We start from the raw sequence: 13114 nt of genomic DNA, 5'->3' as shown, positions 1-13114 counted from the left end.
GTCCCCAATGTCACCCGTGGGTGCCACCAGTGTCACCTGTGAGTGTTCCTGGTGTCACCTCTGGGTGCTGGCCGGTGTCACCCATGGGTGCCCCCAATGTCACCCGTGGGTGCTCCCAGTGTCATGTGTGGGTGCTGACCAGTGTCACCCATGGGTGTCCCCAATGTCACCCGTGGGTGCTCCCAGTGTCACCCGTGGGCGCTCCCAGTGTCATGTGTGGGTGCTGCCCGGTGTCACCCGTGGGCGCTGCAGGTGTCACGGGTGGATGTTATGGGTGTCACCCGCGGGTGCTCCCAGTGTCACCTGTGGGTACTTCTGGTGCCACATGTGGGTGCTGCCAGCACCACAAGGGGGTGTTCCCAGTGCCACCCCTGGGTGCTCCCAGTGCCACCCCTGGGTGCTCGCTACCCCACCAGCCGCCCACAGAGCCCCTCTGGGTGCTGTTGCCCCCCCCCCAGCCACCAGGTGAGCCCCCAGGAGGACAGCACCGAGGGCAGATTTGGGTTTCCAGCCCCTGCAGGGCGAGGGGCTCCGCAGGGCGCGCTGGGGCCACGTGCTGCAGGGCCGGGTTTGGGGTAACGCCAGCGCAGGGCCCAAAGGGGACCCCCAAGGGGGCTGGGCACGGCGTGCCGAGCCCCATCCCCACCAGACCCCATCCCCACCGCGGGGACCCCATGGGGGCACGGCGGGCACGGTGCGGGCAGGCACAGCAGGACGGCACCACGGGTCCGGGCACATCCCCGTAAATGCATGACGGATTTATGGGGCTGCAGAGCCGGGCTCTCGGAGGTGCTCCCAGAGGAGTGACCGGCGTGGGAAGGGCTGAATTTGCCGGGGAAATGCCTCTGCTCATCCCGGCCTGGGCAGCGAGTCGCTTTTCTCAGAAACCGGTCTCGCGTTTAGAGTCATCCCACGCCTGATGGTGAGACTGGGTGCTGGGCGTGGGGGCTGAGACCTTCGTGGGTTGGTCTGGCTATGGGGAAACGTTTTGGGTTTTGCCACAAAATCAAAACTCACTTCCCACCTTGCTGCTGGCCAAGGGCAGGCAGCGCTCGGTGGGGCCAGCACCAGCCAGGACCGAGCACGATTTTTGCGCCTTGCAGTTAAAAATCTGCGTTTTTCCTTTCCATTTACCTCCCCACGGAGGGACACCTCGCGCCGCCCGGCTGCGCCACGGGGGTTGTGCCGAAAGCGTCCCTGGGGCTCGCAGATCAGCTCCAGCCTGGGCGCACGGCATCGGCGTGAGCAGGCAGCGCACTCGCTCTGGGTTCCTCGTGGGAACGTGGGTGGAAAAAGCTTTCGGGTCCTCCCGGCTCCTTCGAAGCTGTGCTGGGAAAAAGGTGGGGAAGGGGGAATCCCCTGCTCTGCCAGCTCCAGGCGTGGAGCCGGGGGTCTGCGCCCTGCCCCAGGGGAGCCCCGTGCTGGCCACCAGGGTCCCAGGAGGAGGACACCCCGCAGGGTCCCCCCCCCCCAGGCCAGCAGAGCATTGGGCAATAAGGAAGCGAAGCAAATGACCGAAAAAACCCCAAGGGTGCAGCGTCACCCGAGGGTGTTGAGTCAGCGTGCCGGCACACCACGCGGCCGGCTGCAAGTGCCGGGGCTGGCTTGGCCCCGAGGGGGCCGCGGGGAGGGGTCGCGGTGCTGCGCTCCCCGTGCTGGGTGACCCCGGTCTGGGTGCGCTCGGGCTGGATGGGGACGGTGGGGACGGTGTCAGGGAGGTGACCCCAGCTGTGGAGGGGCTCCGAGGTCTGGCACCAGCTCCGCTGGCATTTCAGAGTCACAAAGATGGGTGAAATATCCCATTTTCATAACCCTGTTGTATCTGCCCCCAAACCCCACGCTCCTGCCCTGGGGCTGCACCCCGAGCTTTCATTTCCCCTACACACCGACCCCTTCCTAAACCACCTCAACCCAGGACTTCCCCCCCACACCCCGCTGGCTCCCCACCAGCCCCCAGCTGCTCGTGGGCCCCCCCGCGGGCACATCCCCGTGTTAAAGCCCTCCTGTCCCCGGTGCCACCAGCAGCCACCGGTGCCACCAGCGTGGCCGTGGCCAGGAGCTGCCCGCAGCCGGTGCCGGGGCCCGCTGCCTGCAGCGCTGCCGTTCCCGGCACGGACGGCAGAGGCCAGGCCATGGCCGCTGCAGGCGCTGCTGGGAGCGGGGTGGGAGCCGTTCCCCGCAGCAGCAGGGGATGCTCAGCCTCTGGCAGTGCTCAGCACCCTCGTGGCACCCGCATCCACCCCACGCGTGTCCCCTGGGTGCCCAGCGCGGTGGCACCGCTGTCCCCGCCGCCCAGCCCACACTTTCCGTCCCCGTGTTGGGATGTTGGCGTGGGGGCGAAGCCCTCCCCGAGCTGTTCCCGCTGGCCTCGTGGTGCTGGTGGTGGTGGTGCCACCCCCCTGTGCTGTCCTCAGAGCTGGTCACGGCGTCCTCGCCCCCCCGTCCCCCGCTGCACATTGGGCTGGCACCGTCACCTGCCCGTGCCGTGCTCGGGGGCTGCCCCAGCTCTGCCCCCTTTGGGAATTCAGGGATGTTCCTGGGCACCTCCAGCCCCGGGCAGCTGGGGACCCCCTGCTGCTGCCCCCAGAGGTGCTGGGACCCCCCTGGGTCCTGTCCCTGTCGCATCCCCCCCCCAGCCCATGGGCCTGGGGAAATCCTACTTGTGCCCCCTTCGAGTGCTGTTTCCTCCCTCCCTCGCTCCTCGGCCAGCCTGCAGTGGGGAAGCACTTAGAAATAAAACAATCCCTAACGAAATTAAAGGTTGGCAATCAAAGACGGGCTGCTGGGAGCTCCCCTGCTGGGTTTTCACCTTCTTTTATTGCTTTCCAGGGAAAAAAACTCTGGTATGCCTCTGGGGCGATGCAGCCAGGCAGGACAGGCCAGGGGCTGGGAGCTGCCCGCTCCCTTCGCTGCCTCTCACAGACCATGGGGATTTTCCTCCCCCTGTGAACGATTCCTGGCCAGGCGATAGGGCTGGGGATGTCCTGGCTTGGTGGCGAGGCTGGGACCAGAAGATGCCACCTCTGCCCCATGCCCCCCACGATGGGCACGGGGAGGAGGCAGGATCGGAGCGGGCGAAGCACAGCGGCGCGGAGGAGGAGGTGACCTTTGCGAAGCAATCCTCCTCACCTGCTGCTATTTATCCAGCCTTCCCCGCGGCTCCTCCTGCTGAGCCTGGCCTTGCACGTGCTGGCAGCTCCGCTCCGCAGCTCCCTGGAGCCCTCCGTGAGCGTCCAGGTGCCCACAGCCTCCACCTCTGTGCTGGGCTTCCACGGTGGCTGAGCCCCTCCGTTCCCCCAGGAACCTCTCCAGCCTCTTTTGGTGGGGGCGAGGGTACAGGAAGGGCTCAGACCGGGCAGGATTCAGCATCCCCCCATGCAGGGTCCCATTTTCCCCCAGGGGAGATGGCAGAGAGCAAGGCTGGAGTGCCACAACAGCTGCTTCCCCGGAGCATCCTCATCGGCACCCCGGTCTCTGCGGGCACCCAGCCTCTCCGTGGGCACCCGATGTCTCTGGGCACCCGATGTCTCTGGGCACCCCATCTCCATGGGAATTCTCTCTCCTGTAGGAACCCCTGCCTCTGCGGACACCCCGTCCCTGCAGGCACCCCTCTGCCACCCCTGGTCCCACATTGCCTTATGACATCAGTGGGTTGTCACCCCCCAGCCATCACCATGAGCATCATTTTAAAACCGGGTTCCTGCAGGTGCTGGTCCAGTTCCCAGGCCCCGATTCCTGCTTTTTTTCACCCGCTCATCACCAGCACAAGCAGCACAGGTGTCACCTGGTGTCCCCGCTGGGGACAGTGCCACGAGGGACGGAGGGAAGCAGCGTGCTGGCAGCATCCCGGCACCATCCACGCAGGCAGGGCACGGCCGGGCAGCGAGCAGCGGGCAGCGTCACCATCCCGGGGGGACAGCGGCACCTCTGGGTGTCACACACGGCCCCGCACCTGCTGGGTGGCACCGAGACCTCGGCATATGTACAGGACGACACGCAGACGGAGATAAAATACACAGGTAGAGCGTGGTATAACTGCGATCATGGCCCAGCCCCAAGCAGCGCGCAGCTTGGTGTTCCCTCGCACCGCCGGTTTTCTTCCTCCTTCGCTCTTCCTCAGATCCCACAAGTCCGTTGTGGTGTGCGGTGACAGCAGCTGCTCACCCTCCTGCTCCGTTTGTCTCCCCCCCAGAAATGTTCTCTTTATTTTGTTCCCCCCTCTCCCCCACAAGTTTAAAGCAAACCCATTTAACCCGTCCGCGCACTGCTGCCCTTTGTGTCTGGCCTATTGTTACCCTTTACCAGGAGAACAATGAAAAGAGAGAAAATATTTGTAGTTACTTATTGGAATATCCAAAAAAAGAAAGTAAATGATTTGCACTATTGCTTGGAAAAACGTCCCTAAAAGAAATAAATCCCTGGGCTGTGCTGCCCAAATACAAAAGCGCTCTGATGGGACAGAGCCCCGGGGTTAGTTTATTTCAGGGTCTGTTCGGACCACCAGCCTCAAAACTGATGGATCATGCAAAGAGCATCCGTGAGGTGACTGTCTGAAGCTTTCCCTTAAAGAAAATATACTCGTCAATCTTTTTATTATTATTTATTTATATTATTTATGAGAAGGAGAAGGAGAAGGAGAAGGAGGAGGAGGAGGAGGAGGAGAAGGAGAAGGAGAAGGAGAAGGAGAAGGAGAAGGAGAAGGAGAAGGAGAAGGAGAAGGAGAAGGAGAAGGAGAAGGAGAAGGAGAAGGAGAAGGAGAAGGAGAAGGAGAAGGAGAAGGAGAAGGAGAAGGAGAAGGAGAAGGAGAAGGAGAAGGAGAAGGAGAAGGAGAAGGAGAAGGAGAAGGAGAAGGAGAAGGAGAAGGAGAAGGAGAAGGAGAAGGAGAAGGAGAAGGAGAAGGAGGAGAAGAGAAGGAGAAGGAGAAGGAGAAGGAGGAGAAGAGAAGGAGAAGGAGGAGGAGGAGGAGGAGGAGGAGGAGGAGGAGGAGGAGGAGGAGGAGGAGGAGGAGGAGGAGAAATAGGAGGAGGAGAAGGAAGCCTCCTGCCCCCCTGCAAGCCCCCCAGCTCTGCTCTCTCTCAGAAGTGCCTGTGAGAAGAGAAACCTGGCTGCGAATTACCCCGGAGGATTTTTCTCTCTCCGATGCGCTTTCCTCCCCCCGGCGCTGTGACTGCATCCCTCGGCTGCCAAAGGCCCGGGAATTAATCTCGGCCCGCGCTGACAGCGTTTACATTGGGCGCAGCTCAGATAAACCATATCAGAGCAGGAGCTGGGCGAGGAAGGAAGGGCCGTGCTCCTGCTTAGTGTCAGCCCCGCGAGGGCGGCTGCGCCCCGGCCCCGCGGCGTCGCTCCAGCACCCAGCGGCCCCATCCGGGCGGCTCCGAACCACCCCCCCCCAGGGCTGAGGGTGGCCGTGGGGAGGACTGGAGACAGGGTTCCTCCTGTACTTTACCCCTCTGAAGGCAGTGGAGAATAAGAAGGGGAATTTTGGGGTCAGCAGGAGCACGTGGGTTTGGTCTGCAGCCCTGTGTCCCCCGGGATGGGGACCTGGTGGGGTACGAAGCGTCCCCTGGCACCGGGTTTGGGTGCCCCTGTGCTCCTCAGGCCAAGGGCTTCTCCTCGCTGAGAGCTCACAAGGGCTGCTTTTTAATAACTATTTTAATAACTATTTGCACAGCACGGTTCTTGCAGCCTCTCTGCTATCTCCGCCTTGCAGATGTATTCCTGCCCGGCCCTCGCAACGACCTCCGGCTCTCCCCATCACTGTCTGCGGGCAGGAGGTGGGCAGAGGGTGGGGATGTGCCCCCCGGGACCCCGCACGGAGCCCCCATTCCCCGCGGGCAGGGCTGGCTGAGCTCTTCGCAGACCCCACGGCCAGCAGGGACAGGCTGGGAGCACACCCCATGCCACGGCTCAGCGACCCCATTCCCCTCTCCCCCCATTCCCCACCCCATAAAACCCCACCGGGGCAGTTCCTAAAACCTCCGCTCCCTGGGGTAAGGGTTTCCTCCTGGAAAAAAATCATCCCGGGGCGTCAACGCTTGGTTTTGGGATTTCCCAGGCACAGGGCAGCAGGAGCAGGGCGCAGCCCCAGCACCCAGGTGCCCACGGCAGCCCCCAGCACACCGCCAGCCTCAGCCTCCCGCGGCGCCTCCGCTCTCCTTTGGGTTTGGGTTTGGGTTCGGGTCACGGCGCGATCGTCACAGCCACCCCCGGTGACGGGACCCGGGGGTAAATATTAGTGCGAAGTGAAGGGCTGTGTAAATATTTTCGCTCGGCAAGGTAATGATGAAGCTCCCAGCTCCTTTTCAAGCAGGCGCCGGAAAAAACCAGCCCCGTGTTCCTGGTTTCCAGTCAGCCCCGGCTCTGGCTGGCCTCAGAGCGGCGCGCGGAGGTCCCGGAGCCTCGTGGCCCCACCGCAAGCCCCCCGGAGGCGCCCGGTCCTTTCGCCCCTGGTTTCCAAGCTGATGTTTCCCACCTGGAGCACAGCACCTGCAGGCTTTGCTGGCCCTTCCCTTCCGCCTGGAAGCGCACACAGGATGGGGCAGAGACTCCGAGGATGGCTTGTTCATCGTGGGAACAGCACCGAGTGATTTTCCCAAAAAAGAGGCAGCAGGAGGAGATGGATTGAACCCGGTGCTCCCCTGCAGGGGCTGGCCTTTGGCTTCCTTCTCCCTGGCCGTGGCTGAGCTGCCCCCCGGCTTTGTGGCCACGTGTTGCAGGGGGCCAGGAACGGTGTCACTGGGGTCCCATCACCCGTAGGGGAAGAAACAGGCTCCCCTCGCGCGGCCACGCCAGACCATGTTGCTCAGGGAACCCAGCCCAAGAGTTATCCTGCTGCCTGCAGGGCCTGGAGAACCTCACTGCTGCCCTGACCCGAGGGGAGAAGGGTGGCACTGGGCTCCCAGAGCACCCACCAGGCTCCCAGAGCCCCTGGGCAGCAGCTATGGCCCTGATCCCCTCCTTTCTCCATCTCAGACCTCACTGAGACCCTCATACTGGGACCCTAAACTGGGAGTGCTCCCCTTGGAGCTGGTTGTGGCCAGGCGCTGGGGCTCTGTCACCCCCATGGGATGAGTTTTCCCCCCTGGAAGCCCATTCTGGTTCTGATGAACTTTTATTGGCACTAGCAGAGAGAAGCACAATAAAAGGGATCGCCTGGATGGCTTTTCCAAGCCCTGCATCTCGAGGAAATGAGGCTTACGGGACGATAACGTGCATCCGGCTGCCTCCTACCCATCCTCCACCAGCAACATTTGGACAAGCTGGCCACTGTCAACCAAATCTGACGGCGATCTCAAATGCATCACGAGCCTGTTCTGCACAGCAGGGAGCTGGAAAGACCCCAGAGGGAAACTGCACCATGCTGGGACCTGTCCCACGGCAGCAGGACTCAGACACAGCGCAAGGCACATGAGGAGCCACGAGGGATGGAGCAAAGACCCTGGCTTCTGCTGCTCGGGGAGCCGTTTGCTATTCCTACAGGCTGGGAACCACCTCCTGGTCCTGGTTGCTGCCTCTCGTGGCAATCACCTCTGGGGGTTTCCCTTCCAACCCTGTCCCACTGCCTCCTGCAGCCGGGATGGAAACAGGGGCCCCTCGGGCACCTCCACCAGCCCTAGATAGAAGGGGGGCGAAGGGCAAATCTCCTCCCTTCGCCTCTGATTTCTGTCCACGAGGCTCCATCGCTGGTCCCCCACTGTGCAGGCACCCACGGGGCAGCCCCAAGCCCCCGACAGGACGCCTGCAGCCCACCAGCATCGCTACCGCCCTGCGGGAAAGAAACCAGGACGAGCTGGAGGGTTTTGATCGATTTATCCACTGAAGATACAAGTTTCAGTTTAATAACACCATTCTGTCTGGTTACAAACATACTAAAAACCTACAAAAAGGCAAAAAAAATAAAACAGTTACATCCATCGTACACTAGACGGCATGTATAAAACCAGCACGGAAGCGCCGAGAAACACGTACATGAAGAGCATCCGCAGCAGCATCGGTAACGGTACAGACACAGAGCTACATCAGAGCGCGCCGGCTCACGTCTGTGGGTCACTGGGGGACGGCTTCGGACAAACTAACGATTAGAGACAACTTCAGCTATGGAGAATAGTTAGCGGCGCAGCCCGCTGAACGGGTCAGAGCCACGCGGGCAGCTTTACCCCTCCCGAAGTCGGTCCGCGGTGCGGTGGCGGCGTTCCCGTCCTCGCCTGCCTTCCCGGTGCCGCCGCGGGTGGCCCTGAGCTGTCCTCGCACGGGCACCGGCACACCAGGGCTGAGCTCTGGTGGCCAAATTCTGGTCCCTGCTGGAGTCTCCGGGCAGGTCCCTGGGGAGCGAGGGGTCCCAGCCCCCTGTGCTGGATCGAAGCACAAGGGCAGGGACACGGCCGGGCTCCCCGGCCCTGCAGGGAGGTGATGGAGGGGGCACAAGGTCCTCGGGGGCTCCTTGTCTCTGGTGGAGTCGGAGTCTCTCTCTCTAGGTATGGGTGTGAATGGGACGCAGCTATGTGTGCACTAGCTATGGTGGTGAGGGGATGGGGTGGACGGGGTCTGTGTCCCCTCCCGAACCCAACGCTCCCGCCGTCCTCGGGCACGGAGCGCCCAGCTCCAGCCGACCAAATGCCGTGCCAGACTAGGGGGGGGACACAAGTTGGGTGTCCCCAAAGGGTGCCAAGAGGAGATGCCTGGGGCCAGGTCCTGCCCTGGGGGTGCTGAATCCCACCCCTCCAGCTCAGCATTCATCCTGCTGATGGGGGCACAAACCTTTCCCACTGGCTCACGGGTCCAAGCCTAGCGCTGAGGCTAAGCCAGCAGCACCAAGCTGCTGTATGAGCGAGGGGCCACATCCTGCCCTAGTGCCAGGGGTGGCAGCTCTGAGCATGGCAGGCTCATGGGGGGCACATGGGGAGGCGAAGTGCCACCCTTCCCGGAGGACAGGACGGCCACCAGCTGCCAGCTGGCTGTGACACCAAGCAGCTGCGCACGCGTGTGCGCACTGGAGAGCCAAGCCCTGCCCTCCCTTTCCGCTCTTCCCCACCGCATTTTTCATCCCTCTGTCACTCCGGAATGATATTTTTTTCCTTTTTCTGTTCATTTTCATCTCTCCCCAGATGACAATTTTCCCGATTTAAGCCATGTCTGCTTTGCTGAGGGCGGCAGAGCGGGGGCGTTCGCTTTATCTCTGTCTCTTCCCCGAGCGAGCTCTGCCCTGGCCACCTTCCCCACTTCATTTTTACTTCCTACAGAGCTGGTAAAAATAAACATGTTTTGTTTGCATATATTTGAGTGGCTCGCAATTTGGCTGATGGGGTGGATCCTCGAGGGACAGCAGCTGTACACATCTGGATTTGGTTTAGAAAAGTATGTCTGGAAAATAAACAAGCCCGACACACACATGCGTGCACACATGCAGCCATGGGCCAGTTTTTCCAGGCATGGAGGGGGAAAAAAAAAGAATAAACTAAACAGAGGGGGAAAAAAAGAAGAAACCAAACAACGTCCCAAGGTCCTGCAGCTCTGGGGGTGATGTCTGAAGAGCAGGGGGCACCAGTGGGGATAGGGCTAAGCCAGGCTCAGACCCCAAGCCCACCTAACTTCATCCCTAACCTGGGATGGCCACGTTAAGAGACAGTTGTCCAAGCCCCTGGGGACAGGGCTGTCCCCAGCCTGAGCCACCCCTGGGGTCCCAAAGTCTCACCAGGAGCTGGGGGAGACACGAGGGTCCCTGCAGGCACCTGGTCAATGGCTTTGAGGCGTGGGGACCTCACTGCTCCTGGCTGCTCCCCCAAAGCCCAGGTGGATCAGACGTGAACCCGGGGACTTGGTGGCCTCCCCACCGTCACCTCCCCTCAAACCGCATCCAGCTGGAGCCGATGGAGGGGGGCCCTTGGCACTCGGCAGAGCATCCCCATCCCCAAGCCCAGCCATGGAGCAGACGCCCCCATTTCTTTCTAGCTGGAAAAATTTTCTCTGATTTCTGCAGGGCCACAGCTGAGCCCGGTTTTGGTTGAGGGAAGGGAGAGCAGAGGAAAAGGTTTCCACCCAAAAATAAAGCTTCTGCCTGGAGAATATTAACCTCAAAGGTTAACACGTGAACTTTTGTCTAAAGATGAAACATCCCCATACGGCCCAGCGTCCGCAGAGCACGGAGAGTACTGAACTCGGCGAAAACACGCCTGGCTGGCCCCGAGGATTTGGCAGAGGTCGGTGCAACTGCACTTGTGAGAGCCTGGTGATGCACGCACAAAAAAACTTTCAGTCCCAATCCAAGTGATTGCTCTCCGCTCTGTGCTGGAGCAAAGCCTGTGACTGACCAGGTCTTTTCCCATCTGCAAGGGCCTGATCCTGACAGCGGCCAGCTGCGAGCACAGCTGATGGTTGAAAGGTGCCTCCGCAAGTGGTGAGCAGCTGCTTGGATGCTCAGAGCTGAGCCTGAAGGTGCTGGCACCTTTAGGGGTGCACGTTGGTGGGCCGAAATTCAGGGGTGCCGACCGTCAGGGACCCTGCTTTGGGGGCAGTGCCCCTCCTCGCCCCATGCCCACCTTCCTAAGGCTGCTTTCGGGCTGCAGTGTGCCTCCCTGGTTCAGGCAGGCCTTGGGATCCCGCTCTTCGGTGGAAATCCTCCTCTTCCTCCTCCTGGCAGCTTTCTCCCCCCTCCCTCTGCCTCTCTGAGAGGCTGAAGGCTCTCCTGCTGGCTCCCCTCACAACCCAGGACAGGCTGCGAGCCAGGAAGGTGCGGGAGCACAGCCAAGGGGCTCCGCGTCCTCCCCAAATTCCCCTTTGCCTAAAGCCAGTGGATAACAGGACAAACTCCAGGCTGCACGTAACCGAGCCCAGAGGATGCGAGAAAGCCTCCAGAGCTGGTGTTTGCCCCTCTGTGTGGGCTCCCACCCACCCGGAGCTAAACCCTGTTACAGCCAGAGAAGGGAGGAAGGGGAAACCCCCAAAACATCTGTAGGAACAGGCACACAGGGCTGGCAGGCACAGGGGCCCCAGGGACCTCTCCAGATCGTGTCCAGCTTGTTAGGGGAAAGGCCAGGGCATGTCACCATTTAGGCAGCAAAACACCCCAAACACCACGAGCAAAAAGGATTCCCTGTGGGTGTTTAAAAGAAGAGAGGAGCCAGCTGTGGGTGAGCAGAGCAGGAATTCCTGGCTGCTCACCCACACAAACTTAGATAGGTGACATTGCCTTGAAAGGTAAGGGACAGTTTGGGCAGTACCAGGTGGCAAGGATGCCAAAGCTTCCTAGCTAAATACAATGCTCCAACCCCAAACTCCCATCAGCCGGTCCCCAAGCACCCTATAAAGCTAAAATGTGTGCAGGAGGTAACGGGGCTGCCCCATGGGGAGCCCTCTGCCGGGACGGGGGGGAGCACTGCTGGGCCCACGAGGTCCTCCTGCAGGGACAGATTTCTACCAGGCACTTCATCTGGAGGAGCCCAGTCTCACCAAGAGGGCAGGAGTGTTCATTACATAAAAGCTTTGATTTTAACAGGGCAGGGACCTTCCTTCACCCCCAGGAATCCCCCCTGCTGCAGCCACTTCGTCTTTCCCCTCCCTCAATCCCCAAATTCCCCTTCTCGCCCCACGATCCTGCCGGACAGACAGACGTACACACATGAGCCGCCAGGGCTGTGGGCAGCAGCCAAGGCACAACACGTGCCACCTGAACCCATCCTCACGCACATCCCCGCCATCAGCGTCGACCCCGTGGGAGCTGCAGGGAGGCGGGTGGGCTCATGCGCCCACCCAGAGGCACCCCATCTATCCCTTTTCTCTCTACCAACGGGGCCAAGCGGCACAGCCATCCGTCCCCTTGCTCCCTGCAGCCCTGGGATGGTCTGCAACAGGCAGCCAAGAGCCGTGGGTGAGGAGAGCAACAAGGACTGGCCTGGGGATGCAGGGGGCACGGGGCAGCCCTGCGAGGCTGTGGGGAGCGGTGCAGGCAAAGCGAAGCGCGGTGGTGGGGAGGGCAGCCAGGGGTCCCAAAAAAGCAAGGGGCTGGGTTTCCCCAAGGGGCTTTGCATGGAAAGCGAGGGTGGTTTCGCCCACCGGTGAGCTGCGTGTTGCTGCCTTTCGGCACAGCTCGCCCAAGGGACATGGCAGCAGCAGCGGCGAGCGCAGGATTCGGTGATGGACGGGCTGGGATGGGAGGATGGAGCCCACAACCAACGCACCCCCTGCTTCACCCTGACCCACCCGCACCCTTCGTGGTTCTTTTTGGCTTGTCGTTGTGATTTATTATTGTTTTTTTTAAACCCTATAGAGATCAAATTATGACTTGGCAGCTCCCGGAGCCGGCCCCACTGGGCTCCCCAGACCGAGCGAAAGATCTTTGAGAAGAGACCAGAGCGGGGTCCTGGCGTGAGCGACCCCCTCCCTGCCCCTTGCCCGTGCCCGCTGTCCCTCACAGGGTGGCGTTGGGGTACGGCGCCCAGCCCACCTCCTTGTATGCCGCCGTGACGTGGGTGTAGATGAGGGTCCGCATCTTGGTCCAGGCGCCGTGCGCCTCCGGGGTGAAGTCGTTGCCGTACGCCTCGGAGATGACCTCCAGCAGGACGCCAGTGAGTTTCTGGGGGGATAAGGGGTTCATGAACTCCACAGGCAGTGCAAAATACTGAAATCAGCTTTTTTTTTTCCCCTAAGGAAATTCAGTGCTACGGGTGAGTTCTGAGCAGGACAGCCCTCTGCGGGGTGGGTGCAGGATGTCGGGTCTCACAACACCCTGGGATAAGGGACGGGGCAGGTACCCTGCCTGCATGGGACAAGGAACGCTGCTTGTGTTCTCAAGCATCCCCCTAATTTTGGCATCTCTCGTGTTTTAAGTGCCTCCACCTTTAAGTGCCTCAACCATGCTTAATTTCTAGAAATCACGACAAAGGGACAGACATACAGCCACAACCACGCTGGAAGGGGTTGCAGGACACCAGTGGGTGGGGAGAGGTCCTTGAAACCCCAACGCTCCATCAGCATCTGCATTTGGGAACAGTGCTCTGCACGGGACAGCATCTCAGTGGGAAAGCACAGCCACGTGGGGAGCGCCCCACAAACACCCAGCCTCGGGGCGAGGACAAGCAACACCTCCACGCCACCGCTCCCCCTCCCCAACTCCGAA

General features: G+C 61.2%; 1 protein-coding gene and 1 long non-coding RNA gene across 2 annotated transcripts in view; one reads left to right on the top strand and one right to left on the bottom strand.

Annotated features, from left to right (window-relative positions):
- Positions 1-77: 77 nt before the first annotated feature.
- On the top strand, positions 78-9485 carry LOC310883942. The gene is made up of 2 exons (XR_014573953.1): positions 78-922; positions 3400-9485. It is a non-coding gene; the product is annotated as an uncharacterized lncRNA (long non-coding RNA).
- The window catches only part of CYGB (cytoglobin), a 13271-nt gene continuing 7954 nt past the window's right edge, over positions 7798-13114 (bottom strand). The window contains exon 3 of the mRNA XM_083805032.1: positions 7798-12571. Coding sequence (XP_083661158.1) covers positions 12407-12571 — 165 coding nt within the window. The 3' untranslated portion in view covers positions 7798-12406. The remainder of the gene's footprint in view (positions 12572-13114) is intronic.

Source organism: Anser anser, assembly GCF_964211835.1.
Source record: "Anser anser genome assembly, chromosome: 19".
Taxonomy (NCBI): domain Eukaryota; kingdom Metazoa; phylum Chordata; class Aves; order Anseriformes; family Anatidae; genus Anser; species Anser anser.
Note: the sequence above shows the minus strand (reverse complement) of the source record. Positions and strands in the feature narration are given on the sequence as shown.